Source organism: Tenrec ecaudatus, chromosome 16, assembly GCF_050624435.1.
Source record: "Tenrec ecaudatus isolate mTenEca1 chromosome 16, mTenEca1.hap1, whole genome shotgun sequence".
Lineage (NCBI taxonomy): Eukaryota > Metazoa > Chordata > Mammalia > Afrosoricida > Tenrecidae > Tenrec > Tenrec ecaudatus.
Window position 1 is genome coordinate 261,379 of NC_134545.1, and position 22,581 is coordinate 283,959.

At 47.1% G+C, this 22,581-nt stretch overlaps 1 protein-coding gene across 3 annotated transcripts in view; it reads left to right on the plus strand.

Annotated features, from left to right (window-relative positions):
- GOLGA3 (golgin A3) overlaps window positions 1-20,846 on the plus strand; it is a 43,463-nt gene extending 22,617 nt beyond the window's left edge. For all 3 annotated transcript variants that reach the window (XM_075534455.1, XM_075534457.1, XM_075534456.1), the window contains exons 12-24: window positions 985-1,062; window positions 1,865-2,128; window positions 2,501-2,595; window positions 3,513-3,732; window positions 5,048-5,191; window positions 5,932-6,129; window positions 6,747-6,863; window positions 10,332-10,471; window positions 11,391-11,523; window positions 12,340-12,462; window positions 15,007-15,171; window positions 16,484-16,647; window positions 17,174-20,846. In XM_075534455.1, coding sequence (XP_075390570.1) covers window positions 985-1,062; window positions 1,865-2,128; window positions 2,501-2,595; window positions 3,513-3,732; window positions 5,048-5,191; window positions 5,932-6,129; window positions 6,747-6,863; window positions 10,332-10,471; window positions 11,391-11,523; window positions 12,340-12,462; window positions 15,007-15,171; window positions 16,484-16,647; window positions 17,174-17,378 — 2,046 coding nt within the window. In that variant the 3' untranslated portion in view covers window positions 17,379-20,846. The remainder of the gene's footprint in view (window positions 1-984; window positions 1,063-1,864; window positions 2,129-2,500; window positions 2,596-3,512; window positions 3,733-5,047; window positions 5,192-5,931; window positions 6,130-6,746; window positions 6,864-10,331; window positions 10,472-11,390; window positions 11,524-12,339; window positions 12,463-15,006; window positions 15,172-16,483; window positions 16,648-17,173) is intronic.
- Window positions 20,847-22,581: the final 1,735 nt, after the last annotated feature.

The following is a 22,581-nucleotide window of genomic DNA, read 5'->3' on the forward strand; positions in this document are numbered from 1 at the left end:
GGACCACCATAGCCCTGGCAAACCTGGCCTATAAGTGAGGCATAGAACAGACCAGAGGGATGCCCTTGACTTCCCTCTCCACCTGGAAGGAAAACCCGCTCACTTCCTGGTCAGATACAGCTGATAATTAGAGTTGTGGTGTATACTGTGGCCTTCAAGTCTGAATCTTGCGGGCACAAAATATCCGAGTCTTGACCGTTTCTCACTTCCAGTGATGATGACCACATATTCCTATGTGGAATATTGTGTTACGAACACTGTCTCATTTGTGCTGCAGACAGTGCCATGGGGGACCGTGCGGGGCCATAGTCTTTTGAAGCTTTCCGCGTGAGGGCCTTAGGTTGCTTGGGTTGGTTCTTCTATTTAAGCGCATGCTTTAATAATCTAGAGTAGCATTTCACAAATTCCATGTGCTCCTGGACCCCCAGGCCCTGTACATTGGCATTCTGATTATGTGGGTCTGGGCAGAGCTGAGATTGCATCTCAACTGGATCCTGATGGTATATCCGGATGGCCTGCCTCTGGCTAGACTATGAACCACAGAGATGTTGAATGGATTGGCCAGCTGTGACTGAGAGCCCAGCCCAGCCCCAGCCCTGCTTTTGTAGATCATGTTTGATTGGCATATAGGCTCGTTCATGACGGAATGGCTGTGGCTGGGTTTGCACTACAGTGAAAGGGTAAGTGGCAAGGGTAAGACATGGCCACAGACTGTGTGGCCATGAAGTCAGAGAAGTGTACACTGAAGCTTTCCAGAAAACTTAGCCAACCCAGATACAGAGCTTCCCATTGCCTCTCATCCCTGTCGTTGTCTCCATTCTTAAGCAGTAAGGGGCAGGCACCCTCTCTGACTCCACGAGCTGCATCCCTTGAGGACTTATCCTTAGTGACTGCTGGGCCGGCTCTTAGGGACGTGTTCCGGGCTCATGCCCATCTTTCCTGCACCATCTGGAGTAACCTGCTGTGCCAATGGGTCCCCTGCAGGTGGAGCACTTGCAGCAGGAGACAGCCACTCTGAAGAAGCAAACGCAGAGAGTCAAGGAGCAGTTTCTTCAACAGAAGGTAAAATACTGTGCTTCCTTTTTTGAATAATTATTTCAGTAGAGCATAACTGAGCAAGAAAAATGTTATTTTAAGAACTCATCTAATTTATTTGGTGTGTGGACACCTTCTCTCAACCCCCACGCTCGCCCCCAGCCACCACCCATTTCAGCGTCTCTCAAGTTGGGAGCAGGGACCCCAAGGGTCACGCTGGAGGGTCTTGCGCAGTTTCCCTGAGGTGCCGTTGCCCAGAGGGCTGCATGCACCGGAGCTACTCCGTGTAGAGCCTGTGTGGCTTAAATGTCTCTGGAAAGTGTTCCCATGGCCTGGTCCTGGAACAAGTCGGGGTCTTCATGGCACGGCTGGGGCAGAGATCTGCGATGTGGACGTCCTTGCATGTCACCGGTTGAAGCTTCCAGGGCTCGGAGGAAGCATGCTCTCTCGGTCGTTGGCGTGGTCTTTAGTTTATATTGAGAGTCACGTACGAGGGCTCCCTCAAGACTCGGGCAACTGAAGGCAGGAGAAATCGCCAGACCCCTTGGGCTAGATGAAGTGTTTCAAACAACTGGAAGCAATGTGGCTGGCTGCTGCTCTGCGCCAGACGCTGGGAAGGGGGTGGGCATCGCTGACGTCGGGCACTAGCACCTAGTGTGAGGTCTCTCTAGTTGGCTCTCTGATTTGGGGAAATGCGGAAAGTACCTGCAGCTCCACATGATGATGATGATGGTTACTGTAAGCAGTGGGATCTCCGCTCTGGTCCCTGAGTTGGCCTGCCCCTCACCCTCACCCCCGCCCCAGCGGTGACTCTTGTATTTGGCTGAAGGTGATGGTGGAAGCCTACCGTCGGGATGCCACCTCCAAAGACCAGCTCATCAGTGAGCTAAAGGCCACCAAGAAGAGGCTGGACTCCGAGCTGAAGGAGCTGAGGCAAGATCTGATCAAAGTCCAGGGAGAAAAGAAGTCAATGGAGGTGGAGCACGTGAGGCTGCAGAGGGAAGTTTCTCAGGTGCATCGCCAGGTGGCGGACCTGGAGGGACACCTGCAGATGGTGCAGAAGGAGCGAGACATCATGGAGACACAGTTGCAGGTCAGGAGTGGTGCAGGACGGCCCAGCCTGGGGTCTCATTAGGACTCACAGGAGGGGGTGCATGGGTGGACACCTGGTGACCTTGACAAGGGCAGGCTAGCAGAGTCCGTGAGAGGGTAACCACTTCTAAGGGGTGGGGTGCATTCATGTATGACATTTACTGTGGTGAGCGTGTCCATCATCTGGCTCATGGCTAAGCCAGCCCTGGACACGTGTAGATGAGCTGCTCAGACACCTTGGGGAAGGCAGGGTGGAAAGGGACCTCCAGTGTAGGGCTCTGAACACAAGGCTGGATGCCGGGTGCAGGGGCAGATATCTCTGTGCCGCCCATCGAGGACCCATCTCATGCCGGCCCCTCCCTTCTCTCTGAAGTCTCTGCAGTTTGATAAAGAGCAGATGCTCGTTCTCACTGAGGCCAACGAGATGTTAAAGAAGCAAATCGAGGAGCTGCAGCAAGAAGCCAAGACGTGAGTCCACTCGAGGGGACCGGGCTGCTATCACTGCCCAGGGAGCAGTGTTTTCCTGGGTGGGTGCGTAAGGGAGGGCCACGCATGGAACAGCGTGGAATAGAGCAGCACATTCTCTCATCGTGGTAGCCAGTCCTGCTGAGAAACAGTCATCAGTGTGGCCCAGGAAGTGGGTTTCAGGCGTAAAGATAAAGGATCGACTCCATCACAGTTGGGTAACTGCTTGCTCTGCAAAAATAGTCCCAAAGTTCATCCATGAATTTTCTACAGCATTTTAAAAATCTTATTGACATGTAGTTCATGTAGCATACAGTTCAGTGGTTTGAAAATATTCAAGAGTTGTCCCAACTTCAGCATCTTTTTAATCAACACGCCCCTTGTTTTATCTTCATTTGTTGCCTACTTCTGCCCTACCTCCACCTGAGCTCCCTGACCATTCAGTGTGTCTGTCCTTGGTTCCCCCTTTGGTGCGCATGCATCCCACCAGGGCACACAGACATGGTTAGGCACGTGTGCTCCTGGGGGACTTCCTGGCCAACATCCCTTAATACCAGCCAGGGTCTTGAGAATGGGCCCGGCCGACGTCCCTGGCTTAATGCGTGAAACAGGATTGGACAGGTTTTGTGTGGCAGGAGAGGACCCCTTTCTCAGTGTCACAATAGGTCCTGAGAGTGGCACGAGTGACTAAAGTGGACCGTGTGGCCGAGGCCCTGATCCCACCCACCGCATCCTGGGTGCTGTTTGCTCCTCACGCAGATAGGAGCTGGCTCGGGGGGGCCACGTGGCTTATCCAGGCCCCTTGGAGTCTGAGGAGAGGCCAGCAGGGTGGGTGTGAGGATCCCCTAACTCACACTCCGCGGTGGCATCAGCAGGAGTGGCCTTGTCGGTAAAGAGCTGTTTGCGTTTCACGGTCCCAGGGCCATCACAGAGCAGAAGCAGAGGATGAAGCGCCTGGGCTCGGACCTCACCAGTGCCCAGAAGGAGATGAGGGCCAAGCACAAGGCCTATGAGAACGCCGTGGGCATCCTCAGCCGCCGTCTGCAGGAAGCCCTCACAGCCAAGGAGGCTGCTGAGGCCGAGCTCGGCACACTGCGCGCCCAGGGCACCGACGCTGATGGCAGCAGCCTCGCCCTGCGTGTAGGTGTCTGCATGGCTATTACTGCCTCCGGCTTTCACTACTAGGCACAGAATTTCTCTTCCCACTGAACGAGCTTACATTTCACTTACTTTCTCCACTTTGCCTCGCTCGGCTTATGTTGTCGTCATCATTTGTATTTCCTCTCCCATGAATGCGTCTTTCTCCTGGTCATCTAGGGATGTAGGAGTCGGAAGAAAGCACATGTCAGAGCAAAGCGTCCTTGTCAGGTGAAGGCTCCTCCTCAGTGACTTTGTACAGAATCAGTCCCATTGCCTTTCCCCTGAGAACTGTGTAAAGGACCTGACGTCACACTGCTGTGTGCACAGTAATGGCAGCCCCGTGGCCGAAGCTCCATGGTCCTGTTGTCTTCGTGTCCCAAGGCTGAGTAAGACAATGAGCTTGGAGCCTGAACTATACGTTCCAATTGCAACAGCATCACTTAGCAGAAGGTGGCCTTTGACACGTCCAATTTCACCCCTCAGGACCAATCATGAAAGTAGCGTGCCAGGAGGATAAGGGGAAGGTGGGGGAGAAAAGGTGAACCGATCCCAGTGATCTACATATAACCCCCCCCCCTCTATGGCGGACAGACAACAAAAAAAAGTGGGTAATGGGAGACATCGGACAGTGTAAGACATGAAAAAATAATGATTTATAAATTATCAAGGGTTCGTGAAGGAGGGAGGATGTGGGAGGGAAGAAAATGAGGAGCTGATGCCAAGGGCTCAAGTAGAAAGAAAATATAAGGGTGATGGCAACAAATGTGCTGGACATGATGAATGTGTATGGATTGTGATAAGAGTTGTACGAGCCCCCAATGAAATTATTTTAAAAAAAGAAAAGTTAAATTTCCCAAATGTTTGTGTTCCTCAGTGGGGCAAGGCTGAGATTAGGAAATACTAAGACCGACAGCCTTAGCATGGTGAAATGAGGTGCTCGGTGCCAGGCGCTTGGAACAGCTTGTCTGCGTGTTTGGTCTGTGGGGAGTGTGGGGTGGGGGGCATGTGGTGTCCGTCACAGTACTGTGAATGCTGCTTACTTGCCACAAGTAGGAACTCTTGTCTGCATACTGACATTTTTCTGTATTTTCAAAGTATTTATCCCAAAAGGTGTCTGTTTGTCCTGATGTCTTTTTATGTGTCCTTAGCATGTTCATGCTATGCTTAGGGAAGGATTCTGAGAACGCCATCTGGATGACTGCACGCGTGTTACACACTAGCCTGCACGTGGCCACAGTGTCGTACCAGAGAGCAACTGCCTAGTGTCCAGTGCAGTGAAGCCAGCAACCAGACCTGTCTCATCTCTTGTACTTAGGAAAGAATGCAGACCCTGGAGGGGGAGCTGCAGACCGTCAACCAGAGTAAGATGATGTTGGAGAAGGAGCTGCAAGAAGTCATTGCACTGACCAGCCAGGAGCTAGAGGAACACCGGGAGAAAGTGGTGGAACTCGAAGATGAGGTAACTGCTTGCCTCTGCCACTTGGAGTGAGAGGATGGAAACAAGCGTGGGCCCTGATGCAGAGGGAAAGGCACTTTTAGGGGAGCAGAGCTATGGTGCTTGCGCAGCCTTCCAACACCCGGCTGTGCCTCTTAGCCTTGTCATCAGCACTCTAGTAAGGCCCACTGTATTCACTAGCCTTTCCAGCATGGGTGCAGGGGTTGAAACTGGTCATGGAAGCCCTTCTCTGAGGGCTTGAAACCTACCCAAGCTGGCTGAAGCCACTGACCGATGCACTTGGGCGATGGGGATGTAAGCAGCTCAGCAGCATCACCAAGGACTCCCCCCACTCCTCTCCCCTGTGCTTCCCCCTCCCTGACAACCACAGTCCTCATCCTTCCCCGGCCTCCTGTCGGTGAGTCTGCCCAAGCTCAACTCCTCTCTCGCACTCAGCAGAGAGTCGAGGCGTCCCTGCCCAAGTGCATTCCCGGGAGATGGGCTGAAGGGCTGGGCCTCTGCCGGTGGCGGTCCTTGGTGCTTCTCCTCCAGAAGCTCATGGTCCCCAAGACAGAAATGGTCATGTGCTGCAGGGTAGGAAGTGTGGCGGCGAGGGGAAGCAGTGGCACTGATGGCTGCAGCCTGGAGCCCTTCCAGTTCAAACCACTGTGTGCAGGTGGCATATGAGCCCTTGAGAACTGCCAACGCGGCGTGTGCGAGAACGCCATCATGGAGCTCATCTTCCCGTGGTTCCTCTGTTTCAGCTTCAAGAGTCCCGAGGCTTTCAGAGGAAGATCAAGCGCTTGGAGGAGGCAAACAAGAAGTTGGCCCTCGAGTTAGAGCACGAAAGGGGGAAGCTCACAGGCCTTGGGCAGTCCAATGCAGCCCTGCGGGAGCACAACAGTGTCTTGGAGACTGCCTTAGCCAAGAGGGAGGTGGATCTGGTCCAGCTGAATCTGCAGGTATCCAACTGAGTGACCCCAAATCAAGCCCAGTTACTTTGGGCCAAGTAGCGTCCTTAATGCCTCACCTGTAGCATCTGTGTCAATCTCATCATTGCCTCCAAGGGAAAAGTGTCCAGCCCATTTGTTGGCAAGGCTGCCGAGCCTACAGGCTCACAGCTGGAACACTTACCTGCAACGTAGCAGTTTCTTGGTTCATGGACACTGGGGCAGTGCTCTCGGGGCGATTTCCAGTTGAAAGCAGTCGCACTCTATGGAAGGGAGCCTTTCCTGAAGTCCACTTGGGATTTAGGGTCAGGCGTTGGTCAGCATGGAAACCAAACAGCAGACCCCAGAATAGGGAGGGCTCACAAAGAACAACCAAGGCCAATTGGAGCCAGTCTTGAATTCTGTCCACAGAGAGTTTAAAAGCAGTTTGCTGTAGTCATATTTCTGCCCTCCTGCCAGTATTCTCCAGAAAACGGGCATCTTCCCTACTTTCCCGCTGCACTGTTGGTGGGTGACCTTCTGACGATATGTGATGCTCCTCCCACGGCAGCCGGCAGCCCTGGTGCTCCCAGGGCTCGGTGACTGCGCTCCTGAACCCTTCCTTACTCGCCTTCTGTGCCGCCATCTAGGTGCAGGCAGTCCTGCAGCGCAAAGAGGAGGAGGATCGCCAGATGAAGCAACTTGTCCAGGCTTTACAGACCGCGTTAGAGAAAGAGAAGGTGAAGGTGAACAGCCTCAAGGAACAGGTGCGTGGTGGCGTCTGCCTCGTTTGAATGGAAACCTAAGGGGCCCGCTTGTAAGTGCAGTTCTTCAGGTTCTGCAAAAACAGTATGGGCTTGCTCCAGGGACATGTCCAGCCGCTCCCCTTCCGTAAATTTACTGGAAAGATGCGTGCTCTTGCTGTTCATTAGCACATTGCTGGCTGCAGTGAAAAGCGGGGAGGGCCAGGATGCAGCCTGATGCACACATGCGGGTGTGTGCTGCTGGGGTGAGGTAACACAGCACCGAGGAGTGTGTCTGTCAGGTAACAAACAGAAAGCACGGGTCATTCTCATAGTAGGATACCCTCCGTGGGTGGCTCCTTCTCATGCTTCTGAGCCAGCTGACTCGGCAGACGAGGTCTCTCTCAGAGGCCATCCCCAAACCTGAAGTCAACCTCGACCGACCCTGTGCCCCCTTCTTAATCTACCTTTGTGAGGATGTGAGCTTCACGGGGAGAAGGGTCACGTCTCCTGCCTGCCCTAATGTCCCCGTGACCTAGTGGGTAGTCAGCACATGCTTGTTTGTGCTGCTTGAGTGTGTGCACGTGTGTTTAAATACTTGGATAGACATAGCAAACCCCTGCAGGAAGGCACTGACATGACTCAGCAGGCGGGGCTTCTTAGAGAGAAGAGGTGGGACGGGAGGCAGTTTTTTGCCTCACAACTCACTGTGTCTCTCTTTGCGAGGTTTGCATTATTTTCACAATTTTAATTTCTCAATCTAAGAGTAAAGCTTTAGTTATTATGGTCTGGATTTCACTACAGCTTTTAAAACTTTGTGGTAAGTTATTTCATTGATTTATTTCTTGCATATTGGTGACTGCTTTTCATTGTTTGCTTCTTTTGCCAATCTCCGTTTTGTTACATATTTCCTTCCTCTTCACCAAGTAAATATGCATTGTTAATGTGAACCTTCTGATTCTCTCCTAACCCTCAAAGCATGCTCTTCCTGTTTGAAGACCTTTCCTTGTTTTCTTATAGTTGTAGTCACATAAGAATATTTTCCCATTTATGATGGGCTTACTTCACTCAGCATAATGCTCTTTGGGTTTATCCGTGTCATAAGGTGTTTAGCAGATTCGTCGTGAATGTATATGTGCTATAATTGTTTATTCATTCTTCCACTTAGGGGTTTCCGTCTTTTTGCTATTGTGAATGAGAACCACAGCTGTTATTCTCAGGACATATATTTAGTAGTAGTATTGCTTGATGATACAGCAATTTGATTTTCCTCTTAATGGCTAATGATTATAAGCATTTATTTGTGTATTTATTAGCTGCCTGAATGTCTTTTTTGGTGAAATCTCTGTTCCTTTCTTCTGCCCATTTCTAAATTGGATCTTCTTTCTTTTGTTATTGAGGTGCTGAAATTTTCTGTACATTTTACAGATTGGCCCCTTAACCAATATTCTTGCCTACCTGACTCCCACCCACCCCCTCTGCCTCCCCCCCACGCAGCCACTCCAATCAGGATTTTCGTTTTCATTCTCATGAAATCTCTTAATGTGTTTAATTTTCAGAGGTCTTAGTGATCTCTTTTGTCTTCTGCTGTTTAGTGCTTTCTATTATATTTGATAGTAAATTTATATCCTGTGTTAGGGCCCCTAATTTTATCCATATTTTTTCATGGATGATCTTCATCATTGTAGGTTTTACCTTTCAGTCTTTGATCCATCTTCAGTCTGTTTTTGTATATGATGTGAAATTTAGGTCCTATTTCAGTTTTCAGAAATGAAAGAGTAATTTTAAGGCAGTAATTATGAACAGTGCTTAATTACTTCTCTAAAATACATTTAGTGTTATTGTCTTGATTATAAACATAATAAAAGGTAGTAAAATGTTCTAAAACCATAGAGCTTAGAGTTCAAGTAATTTTGAATCTCTGACACCACTGTTAAAAAAACAAAAAATCAAACTCACCGCCATCAAGTCAATTCCAAGTTACAGTGTTTCTACAGGACAAGGTAGAACTGCACCTGTGAGTTTCTGAGACTATAACTCTCTACAGGAGTGGAATGTCCCGTCTTTCTCCTGCCGAGCAGCTGGTGGTTTCAAACTGCTAACCTTGCTGTTAGCAATCCAGCACGCACTCACTATGCCACCAGGCCTCCTTTCAGTGTTCATCCTTGAATGGAATTCTGGCCAACATCTTCTGTAGGATTTTTTTGAAAACTATTTTATAAGAACTCTCCATATAGTAGTATCTGTCATATTTTTCTAAACTTGTTATTGACTGTGACTTTTTGTTGTACTTTTTTGTCTAAAATGTTTATTGGGATGGCTTCCCATTCCTCTGGGCTCAGTGTTGTTGGTACTGTTTCCGTTTGTAGTGTATCCCCTGGAAACCCTGCAAGTCTCCCTTCTCCCATCGGACTTCTTTCTAAAAGCTGTGCTTTGTCACCTGTAAGCTGCCTCCCGCAGCTTCGCGGCACTCTTAGGACACCCTGCAAAAATGGCTTCTCCTTGTGCAGGACATCCCTCCGGACACCTCCCTCCTCTCGCAGGCTGCCAGACCCTGCAGCTCCCTGGGCATCATGCCTATGAAAGAGGAACAGGGCTCTGCCCAGGGACTGCTGCCCATGTCCCAGCGTCTCCTCCTCTGGAGAAGGGAAAAGGAGGTCCTTGGTGAGGGGCGTGTTCTCATGGGGAGGTCCTCACCACATGGGGAGGTCCTCACCACTGGACGGGCCTCGGTTTTTGTGATGACTCCCTTCTTTCCTTCTGCTCAGACACTAAGATCTTTTCAGTCGTTCCTACCAGCTTGTTTGATGAGTGGATTTTGTGGAACTTCTCGGAGAGCTCTTCCCTTCCTAATTATAACAACGGTCTTGTTTTTGTCCAGTGCAAGCCATTTTTGCTTGTTTTGAATTGACGTGCCTGCTGCCACCTTGTAGGAAACTGGTTTTTAAATGAAGTGCTTGCGATTCAAACTGGACAAGGAAATTATTGGAAAAGAAAAGATGTTATATCCTAAAAGTTTTCTTGTCTTGTAAATCTCATGAAAATCTATTGGTAAGCTGTGAAAAGCAGTAAAAGTTCATAAAGGAGACTATTATGTGATAACTAGATAATGATCAATTGATTTTTACAGTAAGTTTGATAGAAAAGTAGATTTCCCCTTGCACAGAAGCATTCAAAAGGCACGAACTATGAACAAATTTAACAAGAGACAAGTATACTTGAAGAAGACTTTAAAAAACTAAGCCAAAAGAATCCTCAATAAGTGTGTTCATTCAACACATACCAATGCTTTACTGTGTGCCAAGCTCTGTTGAATCCTTTATAAAGAATTTGACACACCGTGGAAGTACACACATGAATGAGAAGCTAAAACGTTTCTGGAAAAGATTGAACGTTTGCCAGTGCTGACGTACTCTACAGCTACACACACCCTTGGGGGCACTCTCTGTCCCTGCTTTCTTGTTTATGCCAGAATCTTGCTTCCTCCTCTAGGTTGCTGCAGCCAAGACTGAGGCAGGCCACAACCGCCGCCACTTTAAGGCTGCCGCCTTAGAGCTGAGTGAGGTGAAGAAGGAACTGCAGGCCAAAGAGCACCTGGTGCAGAAGCTGCAGGCCGAGGCGGACAGCCTACAGTGAGTGCTGGCCCCTACAGAGGCAGGCGTGCCGCCCAGCCACACGGCCTTAAAAACGCTCCTCCTGGGCATGCTGGGTGGGCAGGCATTGGGCATTCTTACGAGGCCCATCCCTTGGGCTTCAGTCCCACCTAAGTGCTGTGGAGACAAAGCCAAGAAGTGTAGGGTATTTGTTGCCTGTTTTCAGAAGCCCATCACTTAACTCTTGAGATGTAAGCTCCATCACAGCTCTGTCCACTTCTTCCCACGCCCTGCCAGCTGGCCCTTCTCTGGGGCCTTGTCACAGGAGGAGCCAGTGTGGGCACAGATGCCAGTGAGCACCACATACAGACAACATAATTCTTCACTGGTGACATCAAGTCAGCATCAGGACAGGACACAGGGCAGATGTTGACTGTCTAGGCCAGTGGTTCTCAATCTTCCTAATGCTGTGACCCTTCAATACAGTTCCTCATGTTCTGATGACCCCCTCCCCAACCATAAAATTATTTTCATTGCTACTTCGTCACGGTAATTTTGCCACTGTTATGAATTGGGCGACCCTTGTGAAAGAGGCCAAAGAGGTCGTGACCCCCAGGTGGAGAACCGCTGGTCTAGGCATTTCACAAAGGAGCAGAGAGGCACCTTCCTCCTGTGGACCAGCCTCGTTGGGCTCTGGAGCCAGATTCTGGCCACCGCTTACGGTGGGGTCATGGAGGAGATACCTAGTTTTATAATCTGTGAAAAGGGTTAATGGAGCATCCCTCTTGGAAAGCGTCCCCGATGGGTTAGTGGCGATCCTGCATGTGAAACACCGGGACAGCCCTTTGCCCAGTCCTCAGCAAGTAGGTGCCTATTAAAATGAGCCTCACTAGTCAGAATAAGATTCTGCTGAGAACCCCCAGCTCTGCGTGCTCCTTCATGCTTCCCTCTTTCACAGGCTTCAGGGGGGGAAGCGCTCTGAGGAAGTGGCGCAATTCCAGGAGGAGCTGGCGGAGGCCCGGGAGCAGCTGCAGCTCCTGCAGAAGCAGCTGGCTGAGCAGCTGCGCAGACAGCCCACAGGGGACCAAGAGGTGACGGTTACGGCACAGCTTTCCTGATTGACACATTTAATTGTCTTATTCCCTATCTGCTCATGGAGGAATAGTAGCTTGCTCTAAGTATGGTACTGAATGATAATTTTGTCACGATAAGCAGAAATACAGGTAGAGCAATTTTCTTTTTTTAACAATTTTATTAGCGTATAATTCATGTATCATACAGTTCAGCAGTTCAGTCACATTAGGAAGAGTTGTACATCTGCACCACAATCAATTTTAGAACATTTTCTTTGTTCTTATACTCACTGTTATTAGCTCCCCATTTCTCTGCAGCATCCCCTGCTAAACCATTAATCCAGTTACTGCCTGTATAGCTTTACCCATGCTGGATTTCAAAACAGAAAAACATTTAAAGCAATAAATACATACATAATAAAACAGACAATAACCTCAGTCAGAAAGTAGGAAATATTGCAAACTAGAACAAATTAAAATGGATCAAAGGGGAGAGCAAATGATGAGGTGTTACATTTAACCTAACTGCATGGCAACCGTCCGCTTTGCAGTGCGTCCTGCATGACAGTGAGGCTAGTCACGCCCGGGCCTGTGGTCAGAGGGCACTCACCAGAGGCTTCATCGCATGCGTTTCCCTTCAAACTGGATAAAATCAAATAATAAGATACTACATTTTAACCTAACTTTTCTGCCATATAGTCGACTTTACAATGTAGATAACTCTGGTTTCTCTTCAGATCGTATAAATCTTTCGCCTTTTACAATGTAGAATAATTTTCTGGTGCAAGCAAACCTTTGGAATATCCTTTCGGGATGTTGCTTTCCCTGCTTTAGATGGAAAATCTCAAATGGGAAGTGGATCAGAAAGAGAGAGAAATCCAGTCCTTAAAACAACAACTAGATTCGACGGACGAGCAGAATAAGAGAGAAGTAGAAGGAATCCAGCAGCTACTGCAGGTATGTGTGTGTGTGCAAGCCTGGGGCAGAGTCCCAGAGTCAGAGTCTGTCACAAGTTGTTAGGAGGCCTGCAGTTGTTTCCCACCGGTAACGACCTATTTGAAGCACAACAGAACAAAACACTGCCGAGACCTGCATCATCCTTGGCCCATTGATGCAGCCACCGTTTCAGCCCATCTCCTTGAGGGCCATCCTCTGTTTCACTGCCCCTGTACTTGACCAAGCATGATGTCCTTCTCCAACTGGTGTCTCCTGATACCATGTGCGAACTGTGTAAGACAGAAGTGAGGCCTCCTTACTGCTATGGGCCAGGCATGGTTTTGACTCAGTTCAACCTCTTACAGAGGATTTGCATTTCCACTCAGGTATACTGAATCAGAATAGACATTTTAACAACGCCCCCCCCCCAGTGATTATTATTAATGTTTACATATAGATCATAAGAATCACTTTGGGATCTTGTTAAACTGTAGAGTCTCATTCACTATATCTGGGTAGATATACAAATTCTCAACAAGCAGGTGAGCCAGAATTCACAGATTCAAAGTCTTAGTGTCAGGCATTACGCTAAGTGTTTAACAGGAGCCCTCCTTAATTTAATGCTCCCCCAAACTGTCCTGAAGCTTTCCATAAGCCCAGTCAACAGGGTGGTATAGACCAGCACCTCAGGGCGTGTGTCCATCCAACTTGACCTGGAGGAGGAACTGCCATGGGAATGTCCCGTACTGACAGATGGCATATGCCCAGGGTCTAGCAGGATCTCAGCCTCCCACAAGCCCACCCTGGATCCTAGCCACTGTTGACTGTGGAAGATTTTCTTCAGGGCTGCCTGCCAGCTTCACCCAGGTGATCGAAGTAACCCTGTGATCTATAAGAATCAGTACCTTCTGGGTACCCTATTCAGCCTATCACAGCCCCCTTCCATAAGACTTGCCTTCCTGCCTGTCCTAAAGGATGTTTGTCCTGGCGAAAGCCTCAGATTTGCAGTGTGACCCCAGGACTGTACCCAGGGCCTGTGGGCCGTTCCTTCCCTGGGGCCACAGCTAGCCCCGGTTGCCTTGGGAGGCCTTGGGAATGGCCATCTCGGAGGCCTGGGCTTAAGGGAGACCTGGGGTGCTCTCTGAGAAAGAGCCTCTCACATTCAGTGGCCATGCGGGGCTGTTGGTGAGTTCTGGGCCCACTGATCAGAAGGTCCGCAGTTCACACCCACACTGCTTGCAGGAAAGAGATGAGACTGTTTGTTCCCGTGTGAAGCTGTGCAGTCTCAGAAGCCCTATACAGGTTGCTGTGAGTCGGAATTGACTCAGTGGCAGTAAGGGTTTGTTTTTTGTGTGTGTTTTTTTGGTGGGGGTGGGGAGGTTGAGTTCTCACAGAGAAGGCTTGTGATCATTGCGTAAAGTCACGTAGCCGGAAGGAGGTGTAGCTGAGACTTAGGAATCCGAACTTTGAACACTAGCATGAGCCATGTGAAATGTACCAGAGACAGAATTTCATTCAGTCCTATACGGGATAAAGAACCTGTGCTAATATTCCCAATCTGTGATAAAGTTCAGTGAAGACCTCTAATTTTAGCCCCTTAGCAGCCAGCCTCAGGAAGGGAGAGAGCACGAACCTCCTAAGATAACTCAACCTGTGAGTGAGTGGCTGGGACAGCAGTTAGAATTGATCAATGCTGTTTCTTAGAAACGGTTGGGTTTATTCTAGTCGTTTACTTTGAAGTTAGGATTCATTGTGTGGAAGGTGGATGTAGGAGTGGTGTTGGTTCCTTGACAGAGGCGCTGAAATTTGGATGTGCCTAGATACTTCACAATATAGACTCCTGGAGGAGAAATTATGCCAAGCTATCAAACAACGTTTTATCATGTGCAGCTCAATGTTAGCCTTTTAGTTTGTAGAATTATTTCTCATTTAATCTCAAGATCTTAGCAATGTGGGTAAAATGTTTTAGCTAAAATAACAAACAAAACTCTTTATTGTAGGTGATCCTAGTTTACATCCAACAATTACATAATCTGATTCAACTCATCCATTGCAATCCTCTCAAGTTATTATCACTTATCCCACTTCTTCCCTGTGTTTCCTGTTTCCATTCCTCCTTTTTCCCTCAACCCTTTGAACTCTGAATGAATGCTGCCCTTTTGGTCCTAAATGGTTGATTATTCTAACACAGACCTGATGAGAAAGGGCCTTAGTCTTTTGAGTCTCACCCATCTCTACCTGATAAATAAACCTGGTCTCTTCGGACTTGGAGTTAGGTTCCTCATTTCTCTCTCACTCTGTCCAGGGCCTTCGAATGTGGCCCTTTGCCGAGCAGTCGGTAGCCAAGCACTATGTAGTTCTTCTGGTTGCAAGGTTGTGCCAGACTAATGTCTTCATGGCCCGTGAGTTCATTGGACTAATTGTGTCCATGTGTCTCTTGATGTTTGTGGCTCTTCTTTCTCTGGATGGGCAGAGACCAATAGTTGCACTGTAGATGATTGCTCACAAGGAATGTGTTCGCTTTTTCTCCTCTAGTTGAAACCTCTGTGATTTCACTTTGTCTAGAATATAAAATCTGAACTGGAGACGGTACGGGAAGATCTGTCCACGACCCAGAAAGATAAGTTCATGCTTCAAGTGAAAGTGTCAGAACTGAAGAATAACATGAAGACTTTGCTCCAGCAAAACCAGCAGCTGAAGCTAGACCTGAAACGCAGCTCGGGCAAGAAGGTAGGGAGACCCCCGAGTTTCTTCCGGATGAATTCAAATGCACTTTGGTCTTATTTAGATATGAGGATGGCAGATTTTTAGTCATCCAGACATAAATATATGTAACCAATGCTTAACTGAACAATTGTAAGCCCGGCGTAGTAAACAGCATTGGGATGTTCTGCCTGGGTAGTAGGCCTCGTCATTGTATTTGGTGTCTTTTCAACAGAACATTTGCCATTTTCCATGAGTTTAGGTCCCATGGTGTGAGAATGTGCTTTATAAATTGAGTAGACTAGTTTCTGACGGCACTGACTGCTGGCTCGCCTGCAGGCACAGTGGGGGCTGCCGTCTTCCAGAGGGCCTCGAACGAACCCTGGTCACGAGTAGTCGGCGTCTGGGCGTGTGCATCGCACTGAGTGCACTCCCGAATGCAGAGGTTTCTTAGCATCAATTGCTATCTGTGGAAAAGGTTACACAGGCAGACCTTGGAGATATTGCAGGTTTAGTTCCAGACCACCGCAATAAAGCAAGTCCCACCGACCTTTTTGTGTCCTGATTCAGTGAGAATGACCTAAATGGGACACAGACACACAAAGTGAGCCCATGGCGTTGGAAAAATGGTACCGAGAGATTTGCTCAATGCAGGGTCGCCACAAACGCTGAGTTTGTGAGAAACACAGTGTCTGTGAAGCACGGTAAAGTGAGGTGTGGCTACACTGGCAGCTGTCGTAGCAGTCGGTATGTGTTGGGCTGCTAACCATAAGGTCTGCAGTTCAAACCCAACCACTCTGAGGGAACAAGACAAAGCTTTCTGTTCCCATAAAGACTGACAGCATCAGAGACCTAGCGGCGCAGGTTTCACTCTGTGCAGTGGGGGCACTGTGAATCAACTGGCAGTGAGTTTATACTTGTATGCCATAGAAAAGAGTCTGATTAAGTTGGAAGTTCTGCCTAATTTCCTAGAAAACTCAAAGTCATGGCTCACAGGTTTCTTGAAAAACAGAGTTTTCTCTTGTGTATTCAGGACTCCATCAGAGCATGGAGGTTGCACGTGAATCCCTTGTTAATATTTCTGAAAAATCAGAGACTCCAGCTTCTCAGAGAGCATGCCCTTCAATCATAGAACCTTGGAGCTGGTGCTCCCCTGTATTCATTACAGCTGCACTCGTTTACTCACTTGTCCCCAGTCCCGTCCCCCCCCCCCCCCGCTTGAGATGAGGTAAGCTCCATGGGGAACAAACCCCAAATCCTTGTGTTGTGATGTAGTCAGCAGCTACAGGGCGGTCAGAAGGCCTTCAAATGGAGACACTAATGACGTTCTTTCAAACAGAGGAAGGAACTGAAGGGTGAAGCCAGCTCCTCCAACCCCGTGACACCAGTGAAGATCCCTGACTGCCCAGTGCCTGCCTCCCTGCTCGAGGAGCTGCTCCGACCCCCACCTGCTGTGAGCAAGGAACCACTGAAGAGCCTGAACAGCTGCCTCCAGCAACTGAAGTACGCACCTAGTGCTCCTTTGCATGTGGTCTTTACAAGCCAAGTGGCGCAGGTCTCCATTTAGGACTGGTCGATTACTCTTCCACACAGCACACACGGCCTCCAAGTCCAGGTTAAATCATCCGTGAGGCGGTGGCTTTGCCCTGGCCAGTGGAGCCTTCTCTGTGGGGAGGTAAGGGGATGGAGTAATACAAGACACTAGCCTGTAGCAGGGCTTCCTCTCAGTAGTGACTTGGTCACTCAGACACTCTTACCTGTCCATCTTTCCTTTCCACGGTCACAACCCCATTCCTACGGGAAGTCCACATGTGCATAACACAGGGAGCAGTTCTGGAAGAGCTTCTTAAGCTCAGGGACTGCTGCCTGCTTGGTTGTCCTGTCAGACCCTGAAAGGTTCACGAAGGCTAGGGAGCAAGCTGCCCTCTAATCTGAGTTGGCTGCAGGTGAATTAGTTCAGCGTCTTTTCGTGAAGCTGTGGGCATTTGGGCTTAGCTTTTGTCTGATGGAGTATTCTGTCTCCTCCCAGGCAGGAGATGGACAGCTTGCAGCGCCAGGTGGAAGAGCACACCGTCACTGTGCACGAGTCCCTCTGCTCGTGGACGCAGGCTGAAGGCCACCTGGGGGACCTGGTTGGCCCCAGTCCTGCTCTCCCTGAAGATCATGCCAACCCCAGGGGTGACACCGAGAAACTTAATTCAAGCAATGCACCCACGGAAGTGTTGGAGCTGTGACCTCCAGAGATTCCCTCGCTGTCTGAGCAAGTTGTTGTAACTATGTAAAGGAAGATTCTTTATCATTATTTATTTTATTGTGACTATATGCTTTTCTAAGAGATGAAACTTTGGGTTTTGCTTTTGCCTTTAACAAGAAGAAGAATAACAAGAGCCAAGTTCCAAAGCAAGTCATTTGTAGATCACCATTAGCACTTCTCCAGACATGACTACTTTGTAAAAACCCAGTGTATTTATAAGTGGAAGTTTCCCGTGTGTCGAAGGGCCACTTGCGGGTGTGATGTTCTCTGAGTGATGGTAGATGCTGCTCTGAGGGTCTCTCTCAGGATCTCTCAGGAGGTCCTGGACAAATGATGCTACGCTTCACTTTCCCGTTTGATTCCACAGGAGCTTTACTTTCCTGCAGAATTGAAACTGTTTTGCCCCTTTGGTTTTTAATTTTATTTTGTCTGTTTGCACATAGCCAGCCCATCATAGGATGTATATATAAAGACAGAAAATCATTACTTAATCTTTAAAAAAAATATATATATATATGTTATATAATTTGAGAACAACCTGAATTGAATTGTCTTTTTATTCATTGCCTTTTGAAATTTGCCGTCAGGTTATTATGTACATGTAGGATTTAGGGACATTAAGTCAGAAAACTATATTTTAAAAAATATATAATTATTTTATTTACTATATCTTCTAAAACCAAATATTCTTGCACAAAAAGGGTTCTTTGTTCTAGTTTCTGTTTATTTTGTAGTGTCTCTTCCTCCACTGCCTGTTTCATCCAAAAAAAGTACACAAGCTCTGCTCTGTATGATCTGTTGGCACACCTCCCCCTCCCCCCAGTGAGGTGCTGGCCTGCATCTGTCCTTAGACTTGGTGGCCACCTAGGGGCAGTGATGTCCTCGAAAGTTGCCCTGAAATCTGTGGAGAGTGGAGACCAAAGAGGTCAACACAGGAAGAAAGGACAGCAGGGGAGGAAGCAGCAGCCCAGGGTAGATGGAGGAGAAGGAGGAAGGAAGAGTGAGAGCTACAGGGGCTCCCTGTAGTTTAGGGACGCCTGTGTTTTACTTCATTCTTACCCCATCTGTTGCTTGTTGGGCCAGACACCAAGACATTCTCCTTAGACTTCTTCACCAAGGGGAAGCTGTTTATGGGGGGCTGACCGCATTAGCTAAGGAAACCCTGAGTGCTGGTTTGGTTACACTGATCAAAAGGGTTAGAAATCCCTTTCATTGCTTCTTGGCATGGTGGTGGTGGTGTCTGCAAGGGATCCGGCAGCACTGGGAAGAAAAGTATTACGGCCTCCTGAAGAGGTTCATGAAGAGAATGCCTTATTTTAAAATGCAGTCACCTTGAGTACATAACATGTTTGCATCCATTTTTTCCCATGTAAAACATTTCAACACTGTAGAAACTGTGGTGAGACTTGAAGTTTCGTAATGTTTTTTCCCTATACTTTGCTAAGGAAATCTAAGATAATATTTATAGTTATAAATTAGGGACAGGAGAGAATGGGGCTAGGTGGCCCTTCAGATTGACTGGTCTGAAAATCAAGTGTTTCTGATCAGTCCAGATATGCTCATGTTGACTTATTAATATGTCTATTTTGTGGAGAAAACAGTATGGTATTTTTAAGCTCTTGTAATTGTTCTCTTGTAATATGTTGTTAGTTAAATGAAAGGGTTAAGTACCATTAACTACAAAGATGTTTAGTATTTAAAAAAAATTCCTTAGCAAGTTTTGGAATTTCTAAAATATGTATATCATTTGTACAGAATTGATCTCAAAGTAATACTTGAAAATTTCACTACAAATATACCCTACTCTTTATCTTAAGTTAGAAATCATTTTTGGATAAATGTTTTTGTACCATTAGAGGAGAAGAATAGTAATGTCCATTTATTTACTTTGGCTCTCATCCTTTGTTTGAATTTTTAAAACAAGTAACACTTAGACTTATTCTACAGCAGAGCTGCTTTCTACTATTTGCTGACAGAAGGTCTTCAAGTGTATCGTGCTCCACGTGTGCTGTTTCTGAGGAAAGGATAAACTATTCTAAACTGGTTCGTCAAGTGAAAGCCCAGCTCTGTTCCTCGTTCCTTTTTCCTTTGGTTCAAGCGCGCATGCACATGTGTGTGCCCACACACAGAGACCCTTCTAAAAACAGCACCACTTCTTTGTGTTCTGTGTGTCAGGTTCACTGCATGTTCCCATCTTCAGACCCAGGAAATGCCAGGCCTCTGGGTGTGAGCTCCTTGTCACTGACATTAGACACTGACTGCTTTTCCCGCCCATTGGGTGTTGGTCATTTTGTGTTTGTTCCTGCTATTTTATTGTATAGCTTGGGGTTCCAGATTGAGGCCTCTGGAGTTAAAGCTGACACTACCTTGAAGCTTCCTTGATAAGTCACCTTAAAGAAAAAAGAGATTTTTTAATTTGCGTGCTGTTGGACCTGTTCTGGAACTCTTCCAGTATTTCTGCCTCTCAGAGCTAGAGTCTTATTCATTCACTGAAGTTTAAAATCTTCCTCTTGTTGTGGGCAGACTCCACCTTATTAGATTCTGTAACTAAGGGTCATGTGAACAGAGGAAAACAGAAATTACATGAAACATCTTCTGTTGTCAGGGAAAACAATCATTAAAGCTGAAGTATTACTTTATGAAAACAAGTTCCCCACTGTTTACGTGCTCATGTTAAAGATATACCCACTGGATAGAGTATCCTTAGTGTAAGTAGTGATGGGTTGGCCATGTCCTGATGTCACATGCCTTTCTTGATTTCCAGAAAAAATAATTGCACCATGCTTATCGTTGACTTTTCCACGTCCAGCTCATATAGATGTTATGGATCTTACAGATTCAACTGTGGAACTTTGTGACAGGCCATGGTTTTCTTCGAATGTGGAACTGATTGTTGACTCTAGTTAATACAGATGAAACTGGCCCCGCAAGAAGGAGGTCTGCGGCACAGCTAAACCCCTGGTGCTGCATTAGAAAGCTTTTCATGTTAAGCACCATTTTCTCTACTCAAAAACTTCTCTCTTCTTTGTAGAGTGATACTGCAGAACCCGGGCCTGCAGGCATCATGATATATAGTCCTAGTTCCAGGAGTATTTTTTAAAATAAAAAAGTCAATGCCTCTGTGGTGTGTGAGTAGTGATAGTATGTGGAGACATGTGGACCTCTTTCAAATGGGAAGTTCCAGGCAAGTCTCACCCTATGTTTGTTTTGGGTATATGATCCTTGAGGAGTACATGTTTTAGGGAGATTCTAGGAGACTGGTTTGGAGTCATTAGTTCATTTTTATTAAACATTTACTCATCAAAGGGAGTCCTGCAGTTTGGGACTTTCTAGGGTAAAGGTGGCACCATGTATAATTGTAACTTTAAAAAGCATGTTGATTTTTTTTAAAACTTTGAGCGTGCTTGGGAATTCCTTAAATTTTGTGCAATAAACTATTTTTGGTAAAGATTTTCATATTTCATTGGGGGATTCATTTTAATATTTAAGTATATTTTGTCATATTTGGGAGTGATTTTTTATCTCATATCAAGTACTCTGTTCCAATGACTTGTTTTCAAGAATTTTACCGTTTTGCCCAAGTTTCAGACAGGGTGTGAATTCCAACTTGATTGTGACTAGAGTACAGGAGTGGCGACAATTTACCTTATTTCTTGCTGAACCACGTAGGTACAAGAGGAGGGGAGCGTTCATAGGAACAGCAAAATGTTCTTCTCAGGGAACCGAGAGTGAAACAGTGACGGCTTTCTTTAGGGCTATCAACTTACGCACCTGGGATGTCTCCTACTCCACAGCTTTAGAGTCTTGTGACTCCCTAATTCCTCCTGTCTTTTTCATCTGCACTTTATATTTGAACAGAGTTTAGAAGTAAGGAATTTTCAGTTCAATGTTATCAATAACAGCCAGCATGGTAAAAAATGTACAGATAAAGAAATAAATAGGTGATCACAGAATGATTCTTTATTGCTATGTACGTGTGCATGTGCATGTATGTATCCCCTGGAGCTCCAAAGATCAGGCACACATGAAAACAAAAGTTTCCTGAACCACCTCCTGTGTGGCCACAAGAGTGACGGATGCACTGCTTTCCTGTCTGTAATAACCATTCTCACTCAAACCGAGCTCACTGCCATCGAGTTAACGCCAACTCAGAGTGACCCCCTGTGCGTTTCTGAGACTGGTAACTATTTACAAAAGTAGAAAGCCCAGTCTTTGTCCCTCAGAGCCGCTGGTGATTTTGAACCACTGACCACCTCATAACAATTAGGCCACCAGGGTCCCTGTAACAACCATTAAAGGGGCTTATATATAATTGAAATTTTTCCTTTTGCCTGTAAATTTTCATAAACATTTGCAGGCACTGAATTCACTAGTTAATAAATGTATTTTCTAAATTGGCATAGATTTATGGGTAGTTAGGAATCCTGGTGACTCGATGTTTAAATACTGTCCAGCTAATTAAAAGGTTAGTAGTTCAAACCCACCAGCTGCTCCATGAGAGAAAGAGGTGGCAGTCTGCTTCGGTAAAGACCACAGCTTTGGAAACCCTACTGGGCAGTTCTAATCAGTCCGATAGGATTGTGTTAGTCTGAATGGACTCAGTGAACAAGTTTGGGATTCGGGTTATAGTAGCTACTTCCTGGCTGAGGGCGGTCGCAAACATTGGCAGCAATGTGACTGAGACAGGATTCAACAGTACAGACCAGCTGACTAATCTCAGGTGGGAGGCACAGCGTTTTAAAAACCACCGTCACTAAAAAAATCCCACCCTGTTGCAGCATCAGGAAGCAGGTTATGTGGGAAATATGAAAGAGGCATGTGTACACCTCTGCCATCTAGTTTGATGGGGTTGTCAAAAGAGGACCCGGCTTCTATTACATGGAGGAATTCTCAAATAGTAGTTTCTAAAATCAAAACTTTTAAAAAATCATTTTATTGGGGGCTCATATAACTCATCACAGTCCATATACACATCAATTGTGTAAAGCACATGTGTACATTCATTGCCCTCATTCTCAAAACATTTGCTCTCCACTTAAACCCCTGGCATCAGCTCCTCATTTTCCCCCTCCCTGCCTGCTCCCACCTCCCTCATGAACCCTTGATAATTTATTATTTTGTCATATCTTACACTGTCTGACATCTCCCTTCACCCACTTTTCTGTTGTCTATCCCTCAGGGAG